General features: G+C 47.4%; 1 protein-coding gene across 9 annotated transcripts in view; it reads right to left on the bottom strand.

The window, feature by feature from the left end:
- The window catches only part of SLC8A3 (solute carrier family 8 member A3), a 137,145-nt gene that overhangs the window by 20,746 nt on the left and 92,245 nt on the right, over positions 1-24,154 (bottom strand). For 4 of the 9 annotated variants that reach the window (XM_086895129.1, XM_086895126.1, XM_086895128.1 and 1 more), the window contains exon 3: positions 1,725-1,828. In XM_086895129.1, coding sequence (XP_086751255.1) covers positions 1,725-1,828 — 104 coding nt within the window. Of the gene's footprint in view, positions 1-1,724; positions 1,829-3,231; positions 3,339-17,555; positions 17,651-24,154 lie in introns of those variants that run through there. The other 5 variants (XM_086895132.1, XM_086895133.1, XM_086895125.1 and 2 more) reach the window with 3 other exon arrangements.

The following is a 24,154-nucleotide window of genomic DNA, read 5'->3' as shown; positions in this document are numbered from 1 at the left end:
TCTCAGAGAGCAGACAGCTGAGAAAAAATTCACTGTGTTGCTCCAAGCTGCCAAGTGCATAAGCAGGAGAAAGCCAGGGGCCTGTGATTTTCCTCCTGGACCTGCTGAGATGGAGGTGGTAGACCCATAGATGGGAAGAGACACATGTGGAAAGGAGACCCCAGTGCGGTTCTAGGACTGAAGACTTTGAACCAGGACCGAGCGTTTGGCCTTCGCCATGCCCAAGAAGAAATCTGAGCGTACTGTGGGTGAAGTAAACAGATACCTACATGGAAGCTGTGGCATTATACAGTTCTTTTATATGACAGAAAAGAGTTGTAAAATATCTCGTGACACAATAAGCTGAGGCTGGACAAATTCTACGTAGAAGTCATGCTCACATCTTTACCCTGGAGGGCAATTGATTGCTGGGACATACTTCCATGGGATATGGCAAGGTTGATCGCTGCTTCTGCTCAAGGGTGGTTGGACTTCAGTGAAAACTGAGGGCCTGTGCTTGACAAAGTGAAACCTGATATCCCTCATTGCCTGTGGGCTGCAGGAGGCAGTCTGACAGTATTAAAATATGGGTTTACATTTTACAAGTCCATGGATGCTGTACGATACTGAATGCTAACACAACCTGTGTCTATCCTGAACATCCTACAGAGCAGTCTATGGGAGCTTGGACTGGGCAGAGGGCAGCTGCTGTGCTGGTGAGATAAGAAAGAGAAGACATTTCAGCAAGCAAAAGCTGTGCTGTGCAGCACATGGGCAGCAGCCAGGTGCCCCACCACCAACAGCAGCACCTGAGAGCAGAAATAAGCCTGTGGCTACACACATCTGTAATAGGCATCCAGAAGGTAGATTTGAATTCCCTTTTTGTAAAGTTCCCCTGTTCAAATCTTGGCCCTCCCAGGCCACCCCAAAGCTAGCGAAGCCAGCGGCAAGACTCAGTGAGAAAGGGGTCAAACACATACAGGACAAGGACAAAGATAGATGTAGGCAAGACACAACTTGGGTGTCTTGTTTAAGTCTGGGTTTATTCCAGCTGTGAATCCTGGTCTGCTGGGAGATCCTCACTGCTGATGAAGTAGGACCTCAGTAGAGCTTCATACCCTCTGCATGACAGACTGTGATTGTCTGTGACATATTAAAGGGGTTTTCAAATAGAAGACATGAAGAACCATTTAAAAAAAAAAAGGCAATCCAAGTTACTTCACACCTTCTCTCTTCTCCTATGGACTTTTCACCGCACTTCATAGGGACCCAAGAGCACTAAAGCAGTGCCACCACTGGAGGCAACAACAGAGGGAAGGACAGGGGGAGTACAGAAAGAGCTGAAGGGGGCAGCCATGCATTACACCCTTCTCTTGCCTTTTGCATTCCCCAAGGTCCTGGCAAAGAAGCAGGAGCAGGGAGAACAGCAAAGGTGTGCTCAGAAAAAAAAAAAAACAGATCAAGACAAGGAAACCCAATCAAAATAACACAGCCTCTGAGACTCAAGCATTGCACAAAAGGAGGATCAGAAGTAAGCTAGGCTCTTAAAGGCAGAGATGACACCGAAACAGGGTAAGAGCAAGAAAACAGGAGGGCAAAGAGTAAAAGTCGATCCCTCTACAGGAGGAGGAGAAAAGGAGGAAGGGTAAGGAGGAGAAAGAAGGTTATATTTTCTGGATTTGGGGTTTGGATACTTGATTCTGATTTTTTTCTTTTTTGCATTTTTTTCATAAAGGATCTCACACCTGATATTCCACGTTCCATCCATTGCGGTTCACCAAGGGCAATGAAGAAATTCTCCTGCCTTTCGTATTCCTCCTCATCTACTATCTTAACCCTTATGGTCTTCCTGTAGGGACAACAAGAGAGACAACCGTGTACAGCGGGTCGGCTGGCTGGAGGCGAGGCGGCAGCAGCGGCAGCGGCGGCGGCGTGGGCTCCTGGCACACAGCCCCTTCCCACCGGGGCGGTGTGCGTCGGCCCGCCTGTCGGACACAGCATCCTCGCAGCGGCTCCTTGGGAGCAGGGGTGTTAGGGGCAGAAGGGGCTGGCAAGGGAGTGAGGAGGGAGGGAAAAGTGGGAGGAGGACCTTGCTGATGGTTAGTGGAAGGCGACTTCTGCAGCGCATTTTTTTTTCAGTGTCAGATGGTAATGGAAAGGGTATCAGCTGCCTGAAAAGCACCAGGGACCACCACCCTGAGCTACCCACTGCATTTTAGCTGGAGGACCAATTTCTTCTTACCATTAATAGTAAATACAGTAATAATACCCTCACTATCAATAATAAATCTGCAAGGACTCTGGGCTGGGAACCTGAGGAGAAGAGAGAGACACATGCCCCAGTGGGGTGAGGTAGGTCTCTGCCAGTGGCTACAGCTCCACCAGCAGCTAAGGAAGCTGAAGGTTCTAATTCCCATTTTTCAAATGGCACATCTTATTGCTTTCTCTCCTTGATAATATCTACCTCATCCTCCTGTCCTGTTCCTCAAATGAGGATGCAGTCTTCCCAGGGGATGGACAGCTTTGCTGGGACCTCACAGGGGACACAATGGGACAACACCCCCAAGGCTCAAAAGGAAATGCCCTGGGCACAGGAGCAAGTCTAGCCTCTTCCCCCTGAGGCCAGCTCATCTGGCTCCCTCCAGTACCCCTGCGATGCACACAGCTGCTGTGAGCCCCCAGGCAAACCAAAGTGGCCACTAGCTCTTCCTTGCCCTCAGCTCCTGCTCCCAGAGTTGCTCTGTGACAACCAGACCAGGGGTTGCACAGCCTTTGCCCACTGCTTCTGAGAAGTCACAGAGCTGTTTCTCTGCCAGGCCTCAATTCCTGTGTTTTTCTACCATGGGTCTGACTGGAACAACCCATAGGACCAGGGCTGGGTGATGATCTCCTGAGATGCTGGATGCGTTTCTAGCCAGCATCCTCCCACTGACACAAAAAAATTTGTTTGGGCCCTCTGGTGGGGGGCGGGCAGAAGGTTCCTCTCAAGTCACCAAAGAAATACGGACAAGCAGGGCTGCTCTCCATCCTTCTCTCTCTCCTCCCCTCACCACTTTGCCTCTCAGCAGCCCCAGCACCACTTCCCATGCCACCCCATGGGTACCATGTGACACGGTGTGCGCGCACAGCAGTGTTTAGGGCAGAGCGGTTGGAGACAGAGAGACATCAGAGGAAGAGGAAGAGAAGAGGAGGAAGGAGATGGAAGAGAGGAGGAAAGAACGTTAATGTTAGTCTGCAGGGCCAGTACTACACCTTTCTGTAAACTCATATCCACCATGCGGGGGCTCATCAGCTCAATGAAGAAATTCTTGGTTTTTTCATACTCCTCATCATCAATTACCTTGATGTGAACTGTTTTGCTGTGGACGGAAAAATAATAAGGGTCATAAAGGGGAGAGGGGAACAGAGAAGCAAAAGACAAGGAAGGATGGAGTTAAATGGTTACATTAGAGAGTCAAAGTTTTCTCACCCACTGAACAAACTCAACACGGCCCTTTGAGACAGACTGAAGCCCCCTTCTGTGAATGACACTGGCCAATTTCCTGTTTAACCCAAAGGCAGAATGGCAGGCCAAACTACAAAGTGAAGCTTGACAAAATCCCCCAGCAAACTGGCTCAGGTCTCAGGCTGTGGGCAGTGAGGTCTGATGGCCAACAGGGCTTCCCTATTACCCCTGTGCACACACCCACACCCACACCCACACACACGTACAACAGCAGCTACACAAAGCACACACACCCTGCTGGCACCACGCTGCTGCCTCAGCTTCATCGGCCTGCTCTGAAGTGCTGGCTGCTGGAGCAGCTGGGCAGTAGATCCTATGTTTCTCCCTCAGCAATTTTCCTACAAGTTCTTGTACCATTTTTGTAGGAAAAGAAGAGCTAAGTGTGTCATGGTCTCCTTCACAGCAAATACACGCCTTATGCAGAGGTTACTGTCCCACAACTTTCACACCCAAAGAGAACAGGAGAAACAAGTCAGACCCTGCCAGACCACTGCCTCCTCACAGCCAGGCTGCACTGACTGTTGCAAGTTCAAAATGACCCCTGCACTCCCCTCATTCTCCCAGTGGCTGCAAAGGTTCATGCAATGCCATCCCTTGCTCATGACTGAAGAGGTTGGTGCTTTGCATCCAAGGTGGTATAACACCCAACACATACAACAAATACAACATTGTCTGCACATGTCACTCCTCTGAATGGGCATCTGTTTGCCATCTTGGGGCTCCTGGGCTTCTAGTTGACCCCAACCCCAAGCTGGATCTGCATTTTTTAAACCAGAAGTCGGTTCCACAAAAGAAGTGTTTCCCTTACCTCAAAACAATTGCCCCAAGAGCCACCAGGCAAGTTGCCCCTCCTGCCAGTCAAAGATTCCCTGCTTCCCACAGCTCTGTACCCACACATGGCCCTGCAGCAACAGCCTCTTCTTTCCTCCTGCCCATCCTCACCAGTCAGATCAGGCCCAGGTGCATGTTGTGCACAATCAGTCTTGACTGGCAATGGGAAGGAAGAGAAATGCAGGACTGGTAATCACAGTCACTGGCAATCTGTAAGGATAGACCCAAATTCAAATCTCTATGTGCTTCAGCCTGTAGCCTTTGGCATTGAATACACCCTGTGTCTTTGATCTCACAGCGCTTCAGAGAACAAGCAGTCCAGCCCTGCACCCTGGGGATGCTGTGATCCCCACCCTGGGGATGCTGCCACAGCCAGCCTCTGGAAAATCACCATTTCAGCACAGAGCAGGAGAATCATCACTGCAGCTTGCATTCCTACTGGTATCATTAAGGACCACAAAATTATTTGGTCAGCCTACAATTTGACCCTCAAGTTATAGTTGCTCCTGCACTCCAGCTGTGGAAATCCTGTGCTGACTCTGATCTTGATCCTGGTCCCAACACTTCTCTTTCAAATGATGGCACAGGGGTAGGAATAGAGTTTTGATAACATCTGCCTATCCATCAGTGCAGGAATATGCAAGAAAAAAATCACCTCCAATTCTTCTTTCTGACCTAAATCAGCTTTATTTCTGCCAGTGCTTGCTCTACCCATACCCTGCACTTATGCCAGAAAGCCTCCTTTCCCTTCTCTAGACTCCTTCAATCCCTGCTAATCCAGCCTGAAAAATTTTAAAAGGTCTGTCTCTGGTGTAAATGTTGCTGCTCTGCTAAGAGTTCATCATGATGATTTTTTGTTGCATTTTTGTTGGAGATGTTGAATTTGGCTTTTGAAGCAGATGTTATCTGGGCCCCTGATACTTTGCAAAGCTTGTTCAATTTGCTGAGTTAAACCTACAGCTGATTCATAGCTCTGATCTTTTCCTTGCTCATTACTACAAAACAGAAGGTGGGTTTTTCAAAAGCAGCCAGTGCTTCCTGGACGTGGGTTGCTTTTAAAAATCCTTTTCATAAGTACCATAGCTTATGTTTTTTCCATTTTAGGAACTTCAAAATACTCAGTATTGCTTGTCTGCAAAAATTTGGAAAGAAACACCACAGACCCTGTTTCCTGGGAGTCAGCTTATCTGCTGCAACAAAGCTATTCTAAGGCTTTGTACAGTTAATATTATATATGCAAACCATTTGACCTTCTTCCTTTCCTTCCTTTTTCTTTTCTCCTTTCTTTCCTCTTTCCTTTCCTTTCCTTTCCTTTCCTTTCCTTTCCTTTCCTTTCCTTTCCTTTCCTTTCCTTTCCTTTCCTTTCCTTTCCTTTCCTTTCCTTTCCTTTCCTTTCCTTTCCTTTCCTTTCCTTTCCTTTCCTTTCCTTTCCTTTCCTTTCCTTTCCTTTCCTTTCCTTTCCTTTCCTTTCCTTTCCTTTCCTTTCCCTCACCCTCCCTATGCACAGTTTGTTAAGTACAAGGACCTCTACATGCCCTACCAAGTAGATCCACTGTGCTGAGACTTCCTTAGAGGGGTCTTTCTAACACAAAAAAAAGCAGTTCAAGAAAGAGAAAGAAGAGTTCCTGGGGATCCTTAGAGCCTAGCATGGCAAAGTGCTGGCTTTGCAAAAGCAGCTCCCCTCCAGTCAGGAAACAATCACAAACCCTCCCAGCTCCTAGACCAACTCAGCTCTGCTGCAAACTGGACCATTACCAGACACTCAAGCATCAGGCGGCTCTTCCAAAAAGAGAAGTCTGAACTTGGTGACCAATCCAGTAACTTCCTGGTCTCCTCCTTTTCTACAAGCTTTTAAGGACAAAAGAACCTTTTACCCCGTTGTGAAACAACAGGTGAAGGACAGATCAAAGCAACAGGCCAAAGGCATAGGTGCCCTGCGTGGACACAGGCTGGGCCTTGCACTCCCCTGCCCATCTGACTGAGTCCCAAAGGAGGTGGTGCCCGACCTCTCCAGCTTTGCTGAGGGGTGGTGAGTGCCCAGCAGGTCCTCCATCCCATTAGAGCCTTGGGGACACAGCAGGAGCCCAGATGGTGCTTGGAGACCCAGGTGGGGTGGGATGGGAGCCAAACTGCAGCCACTGCCAGCTCTTGCTCCAGAGCCAGTGTTGGCAGACCTCCCCGTGCAAGGAGGAAAGGAGCAGGGCAGAAGTTGGTGGGGACTGTGCAGTGACACGGGGAGGTAGGCAAGGGCTCACAGACCCAGTGCCACATAATGGGGAGTAGTTAACCTTTCCCTGGGATTTTGTGGCAGAGGGAAGAGCAGCATCCCTGCTCCCGGGCTGCTCTGCAGCCTGCACAGATGGGGGCACAGCGCTGGGTTTGCTCCCCGAGGGGAAGTGCCCTTCTCTCGGCTGGCTGCTCCCGTGACTGTCACCACAGAAAGGTCAGTGCTGATGGAGGGGGGCCTATCAGGCCACCCCTCCCAGTCCACTGTGGCTGGTGAGGGCTGTCCTTTCCTCTGCTCTGCAGCTTCTCTACCGCTGGGAGCATTTCGTTCATCTCCAGGCCTATGAAAGCAGCCATAAATACAGCTGCGTCCTGAGCTGTCATAAATTATCTGGAGGCCAAAACACAGATTGCTCCCACACAATCTCATCTCTCACCTACAGCCACACTGAGAGCTGCCTCCTCAGAAGGCATGAAGGGTGGAGGAGATGGATGGAGAGAAGGGCTGGAGTGTAACACTGCCCCGGGAAGACATCACGTTAATGTGAGAGCTGTGACAGAAGGACACCGAGAGGCACAGAGCGTGTGGGAGCGGGAGGCTTGGGAACATTTTGCTGCAAGAACATCATGACAGCTCCCTGAAATTAATGGAGGCAGAGGCAGGCACGAGAGGGGCTGGCCGTGCAGCAGCCCTGATGGGCATGCTCACCACGATGGGAAGCAGGAATCTGAAGCCTGCCTTGCTCAGCTGAGCAGCTTTCATTCCCCAGCCTATGGACACTTTGCACCGAGAAAGGAGAACACTTTTCAGCCTTCCCCATTCTCTCTGACAGTTTGACTGGGGCCAAGACACACCTCAGATGGATGAAAAGCAGAGAACAGAGACCATCCAAAAGTCTCTGCTGGCAGCCAGGAGCCACTCTGCAAAACACAAAGCCCACTGCCAGCACCAAGCCACAGCATAGCCCAATATCAGCACCTGCATGAGTACAGTGATGGGAAGGGCTCTTAAATTCAGGGCTCAGTGCAGCTCTCAGCACACTGAGCAAGGCTTTCAATTTGGCCTGTGACACAGCAGGGCAAGCCAAAAGCCTGCACTCCCAGGGAACACCTGGCTATACAGAAGTGAGGATAGCTGCTCACTTGCTTCTTTTTCTCTGAGGTCATTGCAAGCTGCCGCCCAATAGCTTTCAGATGAATGCAGTCCAGGCTCTGCTTTCAACATTCACTTGGAAACAATCACTGGTTTTAAAAGTCAGGGATGGAAAAGCTCCTCTGGGGAGCAATATTAAGAATGAGATTTCCCTGAGTAAGCAACAGAAGATGAAATGAATAGACATCGATCTTCTCCTAAAGGACTTTGTGCACATGATGTTGCTAAATTCCCCATCTGGGAAGTACAGAGGATAATCTATAAAATCATTTTATTTGACAACACGTCCACTTCCAACACATAAGGCAACAACTGAATGGTTATTTGATTAATGTGCTAGAAAATACTGAGTATCTCTTTGTGTGGACACTCTCATTTGCAAGAATTATTGCTGAGAAGGTTAAGAGGATATGTCTGTGCGGGTCTGTGTGACTTTGGAATGTGAAACAACTCTAAAAACAAAGCAAGTGAGGAGATGTCACAAAGTGTATACCAGTGAAACAGGCAGGGCTGTGCAAGGGCACAGTTTAGAGTCCCTGGTGAGACACTATTAGCCAGGATGAAAAGCAGCCAGGACAGCAAGGTAAACAACCCTGGGGCAGTGAGATGTACCAGGAGTTGTTCAGTAACTCATTAATGTGAATCATTAGTACATACACCTTGGGTCAAGCCACTGTGTCCTTGACACATCTTGATACACCCAAATCTTCATCCGATTTGCTGTGGGTGCAGGTTCCTGCAGCGTGAAGTTCAAAGTATGTGGTACCAGTCTGATTCTCCCTCAGTGCTCTGCAATGGTTTGGGATCTCATTGTCAAGATACAGATAGGGCCCAGCAACTATGCTAGAAGACCTCACAGGGCAGTCATAAAATCATAGGATATGCTGAGTTGGAAGGGACCCACCAGGCTCATCGAGTCCAATTCCTGGCTCTGCACAGGACACCCCAACAATCACACCATGTGCCCAAGAGCATTGTCCAAATGCTTCTCGAACTCTGTCAGGCTGGTGCTGTGACCACTTCCCTGGGGAGCCTGTTCCACTGCTCAAACAGTCTCTGGGTAAAAATTTTTTCCTGATATCCAACCTAAACCTCCCCTGACTCAGTTTCATGTATCTTCCTAAAGTCCTGCCACTGGTCACAAGAGTGAAGAGATCAGTACCTGACATTTCCCCTCATGAGGATGCTGAAGACCACAATGAGGTCTCCCCTCAGTCTCCTGCAGGCTGAACAGACCAAGTGACCTCAGCTGCTCCTCAGGTGACTTCCCCTCCAGACCCTTCACCATCCCCATGGCCCTCCCTCAGACGCTCTCTAATTGTTTAATACCTTTTTTATATTGTGGTGGCCAAAACTGCACACAGGACTCGAGGTGATGCCACCCAGTGAAGAGCAGAGCAGGACAATTGTCTGCATTGACTGGCTGGCCAGTGATGCTTTGTGCTTGAGGAAAACCAGAAGGGATTAAGTAAGGTTATAACGAGTGGGGATTTGTCTTTGCCCAGTTCACTGAGAGGTAGATATTTAACACAGCACTGTGACAGTGCTCACAGGAAAGGTGAAAAAGCCAGCAAAAGAAGCCTGATTTGATGCCCATGGTCATATGAAACTGTGCATCAATAACCCAGAGTAACAAACTGAGCACTTTGAAGCAAAGAATTATGCTGTCACATAGCATGGAAAAAGACAGGAAGAGTTTGAAGGGCAGAATCATTAGATCCAAAAGCAGATACACTAAACTCACCAAGGAGATGCTGAGTGGTCTTAATTTCAAGAGAAAATCATGGTAATTTAGGAACCAATCCAGATTATGACCAAGACAGGCAGGCTGCACTTTGGTCTTAAGATCTTGTTTATGAAAGAAGATTTTTTTGATTACCATGGAGATTTTGGAGGCGGGGGGACAGGTTTTCAAGCATTCAGCCACTGGCAATGGTTGAAGTTTGCCCTAGCAGAAAGGTTAGAATTGAAGGTGCCTCTAAGGTCAGATAAGATGTTGGTACCAATTAACTAAGCAGGTGTCAACAGGATAGATGAACTGTCAGAACACAGTTTCGAGCAGATCACTGATGTGTACATTGCTGATGTTTGAGTTACAGAAGAACTGATGTTGGTGCAGAAGCTGGAGACAAGCCATGGTAGGCCAGCTTCCAAGAACTGGCTGTGTTGTTCATGAGGACCTTGGAAGAGCAGCTGTGCAAGAGTTATCCTACTTTGTGTAGCAAGCACATGAGGGACAGCCCCAACAGTTTCACTACCAGCCAGTTGGCTATTAAGTAACATAGTTAGAAACCATCTCCAAAAAATAAGTTTTTTTCTCTTCTGTGTTTTCTCTTTTGTTGTCAAGTTGGTTTATGGGATAATCAGATGGTAACTAATTATCTTTTAATCAAAATCACCTGCTAAATTATTATAAGAAACTATCATCATTAAAATAAGGTTCTTTGCAGTGCTAATCATTATATGACCTCTGTACTTATCCTGTCAAGCCTGAAGCCATAAAAGTAAGTCAGTTGATACTTCCACACTTTAGTTTCTATATCCACAGTGCCTGTGATCCTTATTTCTCTCAGGGACTTGATAGGGAACAGTCCCTACTTGCTTTGAACCCTTCATGGAAGAAGAGCGTATCGTCTTTATGGAACACGATAGAGTGATGCAACCAGAAAGAAGGTGCGTGAAGAGAGCAGAGAGCTTGAAGTGGTGGTGGAAGTATCACTTATTCATATGAGTATCAACTTATTCTGGCTTCATCTGACATAGTTCCCATTTGAAGGAGCTCTGCACTTCTGTAGGACACCTCCTCTTCCTTGCTAAAATCTATTTATGTCATGAGGGAACTAAAAGACCTCAAAAAATATGTCTGCAAACAACTTATCATCCTGCCTCTTGGCAGAGCCATTCTCACCAAGCCATTCCTGACAAGTAGGTGTTGCCCAACTGCTTTCTAAAAGCCACATTACAAAGATGGTTTTCTGGATGATCTTTCCCCATATTTCAACTCTTTACCCCTATGAAGTCCTTTGTAATGTTCACCCAGACTGACAAGGCAGGAGGAGGAAGAAGCCTTTGGCACTGCCTCCTGGAGTGGCTCCCTGTGTCCCTGCTGTTCCTCCTACACAGGCAGAGTCTGAGACTGGCCAGGAAAGCCAGAGCCCTTCTGCAAGCCCCTATCCCTGCCACACATGCAGCACACGAGGGATCTCTGTTCCTCTCCTGCAAGGGCCAGGGCCAGAAACATCCAGCTCTGCCACAGCAGCTCACAGACAGCGGGGAAAAGGTTCACTGAAGAAGACACCACACAAGAAGCAGCTGTACCCCAAGGTGGAGACAATGACCCCAGTCCAAAGCCTTGTGTGACCCTTCATGCCCACCCCTGGGACTGTGTGGGACAATGTGCAGGGCCACCAGGAGCTCAGGGGCTCTGCCTGGCTGGCTGTAAGCAGTGCAGTTTGTTCACATCACACCAGATCTCCTAAGGCATAAAGAAGGAAATATTGACACAGAAAGGCATCTTCCCTTTGTGTATTCCTCACGTAATCTTGGCTAATTAGTAAATTGGCTCATGCTTCAATTAGAACTATTGAAAATGCTTTAGTGGCTGACACATGATAATTAAAGGGACATAGTCAAGACTAAGAGCTGGATTTTTTGGTCTTTACTTGTATAAGAAAACTTTAAAGTGTTACCAGTAAAAGATTTATAGTGATAGCTTTAAAAAAATAAATCTGAATAAATAAAAAAAAATAAAATTAAATTGCCTGTTATGGTTTCTCCATCCCAGATGACAGCACTAAAGCAGTTTTGTTGTCTATCTGGTCATCTTCATTTTTCAGTTTGTGCCCGTTTTGTGCACATCAGCTCAGCCCTCACTTCCCACTGCCACCCAAGACTGCCAAGAGACATGAAATGCTGCCAAATTCACATGACAGTGTTTCACACCTACTTTGTACCAGTGCAAATAACTGTACCAGCAATGAGAAATCAGAGCTGCTAAGTTGCAAGTGATCCCATTAAGCACTTCCATGCCATGTGAAAAAATCCCTAAGTGCCTAATATGGTATTCAGGACAACTCAAGAGATGTGGTATATCCATGTAGTAGCCATGGGAATCACCACTGGAGATAGTGAATGGCAAATTCACTCTCAAGTCTCAAACTCAACTTGGAAGCCCTGAAGCACCAAAAAATGCTCCATAAGCTTCCATAATGCAGTCAGTTCTGCTAGTCAAGATATCCAAGGCACTCTGTATTTCACTTCTTTCAAACATGATAAAATGCTCTAATATACAGGGTTCTTCAAGGAAAGATGCCACAGTTTGTTTTTAAGAATTTCTGCCAGAAAGGGAAAATTAGAGTTTGTTAAATCCCCCTTCTCTCAGCTGAGTCTGTGTTGCTGACCAGCTGAGCTATTTAAGTTAGGTTGTACAAGCATAACAGACCAACTCCACAGGTTTTCTTGTCCTCGTTCAGTTTAAAGAAGCTATTTGGGTTCAAATATTGAAGCTGTGTGTACAGACACACGTGGGCCCCTGTCTGGCCTGCTCCAAGTCAGCTTCTTCTTGCTGACCCTATGAGACTTGATGTTTCAGGGCCAGGGGAGAGCAGACAAAATTTCAACAGCCTGTGGAGCTATTTGTTGAGGTCTGTACAATAAGTACATGTCTTGTACAAGCAATAATTCAACTTGGCAGCCCATGAAACCAGACAGTTGAGGTGGGTATCAGCCTGGTAGAGGTGCAAAGCAGAGCCAGGGCCCTGGGCATAGACATTTCTCCCCTCCCTACCTTGGGTAGGTTCCCAGGGGAACAGCTTCACTGAGGAGATTCTGTGCCCTTTTTTCTTAGAAAGGAATTTCAGAGGGAGCAAAACTTCAACCACAACCATACTGTGGGGAGGGAGGAAGGGACAGAGGGACAAACAGAGGGAAGGATGGAAGGAGGAAGGGAGAAAGAGAAGAGCAGGAAGGAAGGACATCTATTCCTTACTAAAGGTCTTTGAATTTTACTGCTTCCATCTGAATCTGATGCACCACAGTAACACCTATGATATCAAATGCATCATGGGTATCAATGGAAAAAAAAAAAAAAAAAAGTACTAGAGATCTTTTGTTTGCTCTAGAGATCTTTTGTTTGCTCTAGAGAATGGCTCCAATGCTTGACAGGGTACAGGACTGGGAGTGCCTTGGACAGGACAGGGCAGGCTGGGCTACACCTCAAAGCCTCTTGAGATGTCCTGAGCAAACACAAAACAGGGATTCGGCTGGAAGTGACCCCTTGTCCCACCACAATGCTCCTGAATTCCACTGCAAGACAGACACTTGTCATTGGCTGGTATTGGCACATCAGTGCTTCAAGCTGTCGCCCCTGGTTTTAGACTTTTTGCTGAAGGCATGTAGATTTGGGAGCTATATTTAGATGTCTTCTCTATTCTTCAGCAACAGGGTTGCCATGGAGATGCTGGTGAGGATGAGAAGGTGGGGACAGAGGGGGAGAGGAAGTTGAGGAATGAGAAATACTAGATTCAAAACAACCCTCAGCAGCCTGGGAAGGCTTTAAATTCCTCCCAGGGTAAAAACTGCTGGAGCTTGTTAGCTGTAATGAGCCCCTGGCATTGCCTGATGGCATGACCCTGCCATGCATTGTTCAATGCTTTGTCATGGCAGGTTTGAAGAGACACAAGGGGCTGGCCTTCAAGCACTGCTCCTTTGGGAGAGTGCGATTCCCTTGATCTGACCTTGCCAAAAACAACTCTGGGAACTCCGTGAACGTCTTGCTGCTGCCATGCTGCTTCACAAGTTCATACTGACTCCACACTTGGTCAGCTCCTGTCATAGCTGGGGTGGCTTTGTCTCTGCTGCCAACAGTAGAGACGAACAGGGAGCTGCAGCTGGGGACAGAGCTGCTCAAGTCTACCCAGAAGCATGAGCTTCTGGCCATGCTGGGACATGCTGGCACACTGGGGACAAGCAGCTCCGCACAGGAGCCAGGCTGTACTGGGAGTGAAGGTGGACTACAGGTAGGGATTACAGGTCCTTGATCTCTGCCTGCCAGGCACATCCCCATTCCCTGGGTTGGCACCAGCTGCAGGCACAGATAGATGAGCAGATTCATACCTACTGCCTGCAACATTGCTCTTCCCAGCAGAGACAACATAGGTGAGACTAAGGTCTCCTCCTAACATGGCTGTTCAAGACTCACTGTCCTACAATTGCTACACTGCTGATGTCCAGGTGTTAGAAAGATAAATTACCTGTTGATAGAATTTCCTTGTTCAAAGTTTAGGGCTTGACATGCTTCAGTGATCTCAGACCTAGGGAAAGGTGAACAAAGCCTGGGGAGAAGCATGTACTACTGATAGTGGACACAAGGAATGCAGGACATTTGGCAGAAGTCCCAAGATAAGGAAGAAACTAATAAAGCCAACTCAGCAACTGTGCTGAAATCAGCTCTGACTGGGCAAAAGGTCATTTTGTCAAGAGGAGATGGCAACCATCACTCATGAAGTACCAACTCAGGAAACCAATGGACTCAAAAGAAGAGAAACTGAGCATGTGGACTAATTAGCATAAGGTATTTCAGAGGACTGAAATATTATTTCAGAGGACTGAAATAATTTAACCAACAGATGACAGAATACCAATTAATAAGAGCACTATGGAACCTGTAGCTAATGAACATTAATACCTTTGTTTGCTAAAACATATAAATAGCGAAAAGTTTTGCTAGTCCTTGTGCTAACTTTGTGGATTTGTCACCCAGCACGCCTTTCTGCACAGACCTGTAAATCAGCCAAATACCTCAACTCTGTGTATGGACCAGCATCTTACAGATCAGTGAAAGAACCTGTTTTGGGACAACAATGGCAGTGCAATTTGGCTTTTCAAGAAAGGTCAGGATAGTGCCCCCAGTTCCCAGCACGGAAGCTGGCATATTCTAACACCCCATTCTTTTCTGGCTCCTGCATGTGACAGCAGCCACACATTTCAGTGCTCAAAGCACATCAAAAAGGGTGGAGAGCAAAGCCAACTTTCCCATCCCAAACGCCTCCGGATACCAGCCTCACAAGTCCCTCTGTCCCCTCCCTCACCCTGCTCTTCCCACACGCCCACGCAGACGGTGCTTTCAGCTCTGCAGGACGGCACTCAGCCCAGCCACTGGAGTTGCACTACATCCAAAGCAGCAAGGCAGCAATCTGTAGGAAATTAATGAGCTGCAAACAACGCTGTGCAGCTGCCAGCCTGAAACGAGCCCGCTCTGCACACTGCAGATACAATTATTATATATGAACAAAAGGAGCTGGAGCCAGAGCTGGGGTGCTTTGGCTCCGGTCACAGGCTTCTTGTGACCAAGATAAGGGGCAGCACAATGAATTGCCACAACCAAATCATAGCTGCACATCCAATCATTTACATAGAGCCAAGACACTGCATCTTTATCCAAGGCTCTGTGCATTTGATGGGACTCACAGTTCTCTTCTGTAGCACTGAAAATAGGACAAAGGATACTCAGCTACACCATTTCATTTCGCTCTTTGGGGCTGTTTTATTTCTGTTTCTTACAGAACAAAAACACACTCGGAAAACCAAACAGGGCCATTTACTGAATTTCCAGGAGCTCATGCCTTGGGAGAAGCTGCAGATTCCCAGAAGGAAGCCAGCTCTGCTAGGCTTTTACTTTCAGAATCCAGAGCTTTGCACCATTAAAAAACCAACTCCTTATTCATAAACTGAACAAAAATCACGTCATCAGTCAGCAGTGCAACCCTCAAGCCATGATTAATGACCCAGCTTCAGTTCACAGAGAGATGGGCTGCTGCACTGCCTCCCTGCCTTGCCACAGCCTGGCCCCATGCAGGACAGCCTTACTCAGCCAGACAGGGGACCCCATCAAACAGACCAAGCACACCATGGCCTGCACAGCATCCACCCACCCATGCAGGTCTCCTACTGATTCACAGAATCACAGAATGGCCTGGGTTGGAAGGGATCTTAAGGATCATCTAGTTCCAACCTTCCTACCATGGACAGGGACACCTTTTACTAGACCAGGTTATTCAGAGCTCCAACCTGGCATTGAACACCTCCAGGGATGGAGCATCCACAGCTTCTCTGGACCAGCTCCAGACTTCACCACCCTCATAACAAAGAACTTCCTCCTAATATCTATTCTAAACCTACTCTCTTTCAGTTTGAATCCATTCGCCCTTGTCCTGTCTCTCTACACGCTGTTGTAAAAAGTCCCTCTTCCTCTTTCTTACAGGTTCCCTTCAGGTACTGAAAGGCCACAATTAGGTCACACCAAGCCTTCTCTTACAGGATGAACAATCCCAGTTCTCCCAGCCTTTCCTCACAGCAGAGGTGCTCTTTCCCTCTAATCATCTTGGGGCCCTCCTCTGGACTCACTCCAACAGGTCCCTTTCCTTTCTGCTGCAGACCCCAGAGCTGATGCAGGGTTCCAGGTGGGGTCTGAGCAGAGCAGAGGGGCAGAATCCCCTCCCTGCCCTGCTGCCCAGGCTGCTCTGGATGCAGCCCAGGACACATCTGGCTCTCTGGGCTGGCAGTGCACACTGCCTCTCATGCACCATCACCAGCCAGTCCTCAGCAGGGCCACTCTTGATCTGGTTTTGGCTAAGCTGCCAAATGACTCACATGAAAGCTTGAATTCCTCCTGGGGTCCCTGGCTGACAAGCAAGAATCTCCTCCTCTGTTCTCTACCTTATGGCAAGAGTTAGCACCAAGGCCCTTCACCCATCCTAAAAATTTAGCCTACCTTCATTCCAACATGCCCCTCAACTCTTGTTCCTATTCTTGCTGTATAAGCCCTCCAACTACAACACTTTCAACGCCTCAGACCTTGATAAATCTTGATACTCTGTCTTCTCCCTCCCAAGTTTTGAAAACACCACTGAACAACTGTATGACTTGAGTGGTCCTGTGAAAGACCAGCCACAATCCTGATGCCCTCTGTCATATATCAAATATGACTGAATGTTGGGTTTGTAGGCTGGTCTCACATACTTTCCTCCATCTGCAGCTGGAACTGCAATTAATAAGAAAAAATCATTCTTAGCCCTGGTCTCATATCTAGCTTGGTGGCAGGTACAGCACCCTTCAGCCCAGCATTAGTACACATGTCCTCAGGGGTTCAGCAACGTGACACAACTGCTCTGAAGGCTAAAACTTCAAGAAGAACTCCAGGATGAACCTCTTGTGGTGTCAGAGGAAGGGCTGTTGTTTAATGGGCTCCCTCTTTGCCCTCCCAGCCCATTTATTTTAGAAAAGTAATGCCATGGCTCAATCAGGAGTTTTGCTCATTATGGGACCTAGAAAACTTCTTAGGACTTGAGATTCCAAGATAAAGCTCTTCTGAAGAGAAAAGGTGCACCTGAGTTTTTTAAAGCCAGTTTTTTTTTTGAAAGGAGGTCCCATCCCAGCTCTCTGCCCAGCCAGAACATAATTGAATTGCAACGCCATTGGTGCCTGAGCATCGTTTCCTCCCTGCCCCAGCCTCTGCTTTCTTCCAGCTCGTTTCACACGTGCCCTGCAGTGATGTCAGCGCTCTTACAAGGAAACTGCTATACGCCAGGGAGACTGTCAGGAGCAGGAGCCTTCTGCTCTGTCTGTCTGTTTACCAGGATGTCTGTCTGTGTTTATCAGTGGCTTATTCTATTTTTCAGAGACTGTCCCTTTCCTCCTTGCCATCACATTGCCCCGTGCTTCCTTTGCCACCCTAGAAAGGCAGTGGAATAAAATATATGCTGAGAAATAAACTGCACACGTTAAAAGCCCTTCAAACTGATGCCAAACAGCCACAAACCACCATGCTCCTCATCCATCTGAGGTTCTCCCCTGGCTTCTCACCTGTGGATAGACTGCACTTATCTTTGCTCTCCAGAAGCAGAGCTGAAGCAGAGAGGATATCAAAGACTTGCTTGGCTTCACAGGCAGCAATCAGCTGGAGCAGATGGGAATGAAACACACAAGTGAGCTTCCCCCCCTGCTGCGGGCTCCCCGGGCTCTTGCCTGACCTTCCTGCCACCAGGGAACACCCCTGGCACCCGGGGCTGCTGCTGGAGCAGCACTGGCTCTGGGCTGCAGCACAGCAGCTATTTCTGTCCATCTGCAGAATCACTGCTGCAAGGGCCCAAGGAGGAGTGCCCTGGCCCCTACAGCACCCATGTCTGCCCTCCTGGGTCGGTGGGTGCTGCCAAGCAGGAGCTTACCAGGCTGGGTCTTTGAAAACCAGAGTCAGGCTCTGAGCAAGGGTCAGATGAAATCACTTAGGGCTTTTTGAAGCAGTCTGAAAAGTCCACTTTCACTTCAGCTGTGCAAGACTCACAATCACGATACTGAATCAGGAGAGATGAAGCTGCCTGGGCAAAACATCACTTGGCCTAATCTCATGGCAAGACTGATGTACCATCTCCTACAGCTGTAAAGGAGTCCCTGTGAACCCTTGCAAACTTGTTTCAGGTACTAGTGTTGAGAAAGGTCTGTGGAGCCAGCCCTGAAGCTGGAAATAACCCCCCATGAAGGACTTAGAGATGGTCTACAGCCAGAGAAAGCCTGCAGCAGCAAAAGCTGGCTCTGTCAGGCACATGCCTACAGACAGCCAGGTCACATCCCACTTCCAGCAAATTAGAAATAATGCTGGGTTTGGTGGTTTGTTTCTTTCTGAGGTTGTTGTTGTTTTCTTTTTTGGTTTTGTTATTAAACATCTATTTACCAGTTGGTTCCTCCTGCAGAGACAGGCATTTGGAGACCTGCAGCTGGAAAAAGGACAGAAAAGGCTACTAATGATATTGCTATCTCTTTTAAAAGCAATGATGGTAACAGCCCCTACTAGCCCTTGAAGCTTCACATATGACTCTGCTCTGATGGAGTGTGACTGTACAGGATAGCAGCATTGGGCTCTGTTTAATTTTAGCCCAACTGCTCCAGATCAGATTTTCACAGCCTCCAACGAAAGACATGGCTTTTATTAGAGGCAAGAGTTATTAGTTTACAGTCAAGCTGGACTCCTTCCTTCTCATGACTCAGCACAAATAATAACAGTTTTGCAGGCTGAACAAGGCTCTCCTGGCCATCTGTGAGACCCACAGAAGACTGAAAGATTGCCCAGGTGTAATTCAGGATAAAAATCTGATTATTGGAACGTTTAGCGCTGCTGGGATTCAGTGCTGAGAGAGGGAGGGCCTAGCTCCATGCTTTGAGCCAAGAAAGCCCGACAGTGCAGAGATGCTAAAACCTCTTTTTTTGTCTTCTACTTCCAGCAACTCTGATTTGAATTGACAAGGAATGAACATGTGGGGCAGTTTGGAGGTTTTTTTAAATTTTTTCTTTTTAATACTGTTTTTGTGCTTTGTTTTGGGTTTTCTTTGGTGCGTGTTTGTATGTTGCTTTTACAATAAGAGCAGATTTCAGATCGCTATCGCAGTTGTCATCTATTTGTCAAACAGGGAGACGGGCTCAAATCCAGTCCATCCAAAAATGGATTTAGGCAACATTATACCCAAGATTGGATTCACCCTGAGCATCCCTGACACCATCTAGCTCTATTTTCTTCTTTTGGGGGCTGTATGCTTAGATGTGGCATTGTTTTCCCACAAATGTATGTGGCTAGGAGTGCAGTGCTGTTCTTCAGCTGTGCTCTGATGAGTTTCCTCCTACCCCTCCAGGTGTTAAGGTTTTGCTCAAGTCAAGAGAGATTTATTATCTTTAGTCTAATCTAAAGAGACCCTCATTCTCCGGAGCCCCTGGCAGAACTATGCCACCACCCTAAAGTTTGCTTGGCCATTATGCCAAACCCCGCACGCTGCATCTTCCCTGTGCTCACCTCCAGCACTGGGGGCTGCCAAAGGCTGCCTGGCCTGAGAGAGTTCCCTGAGCAGGACATGTCTTTTGGCCCGTGGTGGTTCCTGGCAGACTTCCATCAAGGCAAGATACAAGGCACATCCTGGTCCCATCCCGCCCCCCTTATGCAACCACCGCCGGCTAAAAATACAGCCGCAGCCCCTGCAGCCCCGGCCAGGCGAGATGCAGATTTAATGAGGCTTCCATGGCAACGGGCTTCACTTCGGCAGGGACCGGGATGCAGGGGACAGGCATGCTTGGGGGGAGAGGTGCTCCTTGGCTGGGGGAAAGCTGCACAGTTAAAAGCTTGTGGCGGTGGGGTTTGAGGTCTATTTCCTTGCTGATATTAATAAAATTGCAGAGTGTTTGGTTCAGTTAACTGCAGTCAAAGAGGGAAGCCATGTAGTATTTTTAACAGACAAACCTGGACCTATTTCTGCCAAGAGAATAAATATTTACTAGTTACCCTTAATTAAACTCCATCACCCACAGGCAAAAATGTTAAAACAGGGAAAAATCAAGGAGGCTGTTTCAGTCTACCAATACTATAAACAACTTTCTCAATAAAGGGTGGGATTCTCACAGAGTTGACAAAACGTAGCTGTAGAACTGGCTGGTACAGTCAGGAGAGCTGGAGACAGTTAAGGTCACAGAGGAAGGGATATTGGTTTATGTTTCATGGGTGATGTCTTCTGTGCCAGTGCAGGGAGCAGAGTGGGGAGCCCAGTAAAAAATCAACACTGTTGATGAAAAATCTGGGATAAAAAACAGTTGCAAGCATGGCTTTTCAAAGAAGAATAAAACTGAGATTATTGCCTTCTTCCCTCCACACTGATCCTACTACACTCTGCAAGAATAAAGACATATGGCAGCCAAAAAACTACTTTGATGTGCAAACCTTTAAGTACTAGATTAGCAGCTGATGTCCTGTGTCTCACAGGTGTTTATGGTTCCATAGATTATTTCTGCGAAATGTGGAAGAGACCTTGGACAAGCTAGCCTATTACTAGTGAGATTAAATTTGCTATTCAGAAGGGGACACCTTTGCGGGACTGTCACAGGACAAAGTCTGTTTCCATTATAAACACACAATATTTTTCCAAAATGCAGATTTTTTTTCCCCAGGAACTTCTTCTTATTTCCTTCACACAGTGATATTTCTCCTTGTTTTGTGACACAACTTCCTATCTAATAAAAGTAACTCAAAAAATAAAGGTAAATAGTAACATCTTCAGTCATGAGAAACTGAGGCATGATAAAATATCATGGAAAAAGAAATGCCCAACCTCTGCTCAAATCTACATATTTGGCACTAGGAACTTGTAAATCAAGGCCCTCAGAATTGCTGCTTATAATTGAAAATTTTGGCAAAGTCAGGTGCCTCTAAATGAAGAAACCCTTAAAATCAAACAACCCAGCCAGGAACCCAAACATGGCTTGAACTCAGTATACCTGAATGTTATTATCAAAAATCCCTGTTTTCTACTTCTTTCTGCTCAGGTCCTTGTATTCAGGCATCCTTCAACTCAAAACAATCTGCCCAGCACCCTTCTCTCTAGAACAAGCCATTCCTGTTGACATGAGAAGTCATCACTTGGAGGCACTGAACCCTTATGTAAGCTGATTTTGTATACATTAGCCTCCATCTGTTAGGTCTCTCCTGCTAAACCAGGCTCATGTCCTGCTAGAAGCCCACCAAAACACAAGAGGCACTTCACAAACTGTAACAGAAAATCGTCTCTCTGCCCCACGGAAAGGGTCTGCTGCTAGGATGAAACATGGCTCGTGTTAAACTACACACAGCACTAAAACTACTGCCACAAATTAAGATGTCAACAGCACCAGGAAAATTTAAGGGACCCATGCACAAAACTGTCTACAGCGGCTTGCTAAGGCACAGACATCTCCAGCACTGCAGCAGCCCCAGCCCTGACCATCTGTGGTCATCAAGCTAGAACGAAAATACTGTCTGTTCAGGTATCCTCCTTTCATCCTTCCTGCTCTTCACGACACAAGGCTGCTAGGCTGCCACCTCACCATCAGTGTCCCCCTGAGCTGCACACAGAGGGCTTGGCAAGATCTCCCCTCCTCCGTGGCACCATACTGGCTCATGCCAATTCAGTAGAGTTGGTCACTGGAGCTCATTCTGTGCTGTCTCCTCTTTGCAAAGGCAATGGACGCACAGGTTAGACCATACAAACCTTCTCTCTCAGGATACTGTAGTCTTAACATCAGTGGTCACATGTCAAGACTTTTCTCCTTTCCCTTGAGAGCTCTATTATAAATAACTTTTGACATGAAATCAGCCTGGACAGTCATTTTGCCTTGTACAGTGATGTAGTTCAAAACCCAACCTCATTACCCCACTGAGTTCTGAAATAAATGAGCAGACATCAAAGCTGCATACTCCCTTCCCTGCATGACAGATGACAGTGCAAAGGAGGAGCTAGTGCAGCATCTCCCTGATCAAAGGAGGCGCCTGGATGCAGGAGCACAGCACTAGTGGGGCACGGGGAGGTCAGCCATTCCTTTACTTACACAAAGGCAAACTTTCATTTACAATTACAGCGTGATCCACTATCATTTCCCATAGCATGGAGTTAAATTATAAATGGCACATAGGGAGAGCAGAGGCCTCTTCCATCTCAAGCTCCTTAGCTTAACCTAGATTTCCTAACCAAAGGAACCACAGCACTGGGGATGCCACCATACAGTCCCTGTTCAGACTCTGACAGCGTCCTCTGCTGCGACTCTAAGAAAGTCACCTCTTTCCCCACTTGTAAAATGGGAACACATGCTTCTTTGCCTCTGAAGCATGCCATAAGCATGACTGCATTTTTAATACTTCAGAACACTTCGATATATGGGGAGAGAACACTTGAAATGCATAAATAAATAGAAGCACAGTTTGTAAGGAGAGGTAATATGCTTTACCAGCTCAACTAATATTGCTCTATGAGCTTCTTAACACACGGGATTTGTGCTCAAAATGTACTCAGTTTCAAAACTGGGATTCCTGTTTGAGCCTGTATAAAAAGGTTTGTATTGCCTTAAATTGTCTTTTCCATGGAACTCATACCAATCAGCTGGGCTCAAGTTTCCTCTCCCTAGAGACTTATATCCTTAGGCCATCACAGTTTGCAACAACATAAATAGCTAATTAAGGTCTTACTTAAAAGTAAGAAAGCAAAAAGAAGGCATCTTCAATTTCTTTTGGAAACACTTGAGCTCTCCACCACAGCTCTGGTTTCAGATAGCCAAAGATGACACCTACAGTATTTGCTGCAACAATATATTCCACCATTATCGCACTGTATTTGCTGCTCCAGTCGTGGGGAAGGCAGCACACAGATGATTTGTCCTATAACCACCCACCTTGCTAAACAAGTTCACCCAATCTGGTGAAACAAATGCTAACTCTCACAAAATGGCAAGACATGGAACCTAACAGGCCAAGCCCTTAGGAAGGCTCTTGAATGTCTGTTCAGTCCTCACCAGGACTGAGAAGAGCCTGCCTGAGACAAGCTCCTGTAAGACTGACCTCAGTCTCCCAGCAAGGGCAGTTACTTGCTTTTAAGAAATACAAAAGTGCTCCTGGTCTCTTGTACAGAGCAAGAGCCCAGGTGAGTCTACCAAGGGCATCTGAAAAGCACAGTATGTTTGGAGATGAGCAGTCGTGCTGCAGGAACAGAAATCTTGTAAGCTGCCCCATAGACCCCCGTTCTGAGCCCAGGGCCCTGCCCTGGAGGATGGGAGCAGAGAAGACAACCCAGAGGGGACATCCCAAAGCACCACCTCTCCTGCCTGCCTTCCTCCAGCCATGCTGTCATTCCCAGACACACTGGAAATCTTGCTTTACTACATATACAAAATGAGATAACACCTTTTTTGGCCCCAAAGCAATTCTCACAGGCTTTGCACATGGGTTGTTTTCACACCTCACTGTGAGGCAGAGAACTCTGGCAGGTTTCCACCTCACCAGGCAGCTCAGCCACCTGGCCTCAGATATCCTCCATGCTTTTTTGTGTTCTCTCCCTTTGCAGGATTTTTCCTTAGGGATGCTCTTAGCAGGGCAGTCTTCCTGGACTGGCCCCATTTTTCTTCTCTTCCCACCCTTCTTGGCTCCACTCCCAGGAGTTCCCGTTCAAGATTCTCTGGATCCCCAGCAGGACCAACGTGGGACTAGGCAATGCTGCAGAGACAGGCAGGGAGCTGCCTGTAAGGGAGATGAAGCTGTCAAGACGGGACAAGCCTGGCTTCCATGGACCTTCCCTCTGCTGGCAGGAGGGTGTCCAGCAGCACGACACTGAGACAGGGATATGTGGCACATAACCCGAACTAAGGCTGTGGTCGGCTCAGCTCCTTAGTCCATTTCAGGAGCCCTGCTGCCTCCTCAGCTCTCACAAACCAAGAAGTCAGCAGATCTGTCAAGAATGATAAAACCTAGCCACGGACCCTTAGACCTCTGCTTGTTATCAATTATGAGGCTTGCTGGCAGCACTTAAAGGCTTGCTGTGAATAGGAAGGCCACAGTCATTTCTAGCAATCTGGTCTTTTAAAAGACCCCTCACGTCTTAATGTCTCACACACTTTCAGGATTTACCCTT

The sequence above is a fragment of the Cyanistes caeruleus genome, chromosome 6 (assembly GCF_971803275.1).
Source record: "Cyanistes caeruleus chromosome 6, bCyaCae1.hap1.1, whole genome shotgun sequence".
Lineage (NCBI taxonomy): Eukaryota > Metazoa > Chordata > Aves > Passeriformes > Paridae > Cyanistes > Cyanistes caeruleus.
The sequence above is the reverse complement of the archived record's forward strand: the minus strand, read 5'-3'. Positions and strand labels throughout refer to the sequence as shown.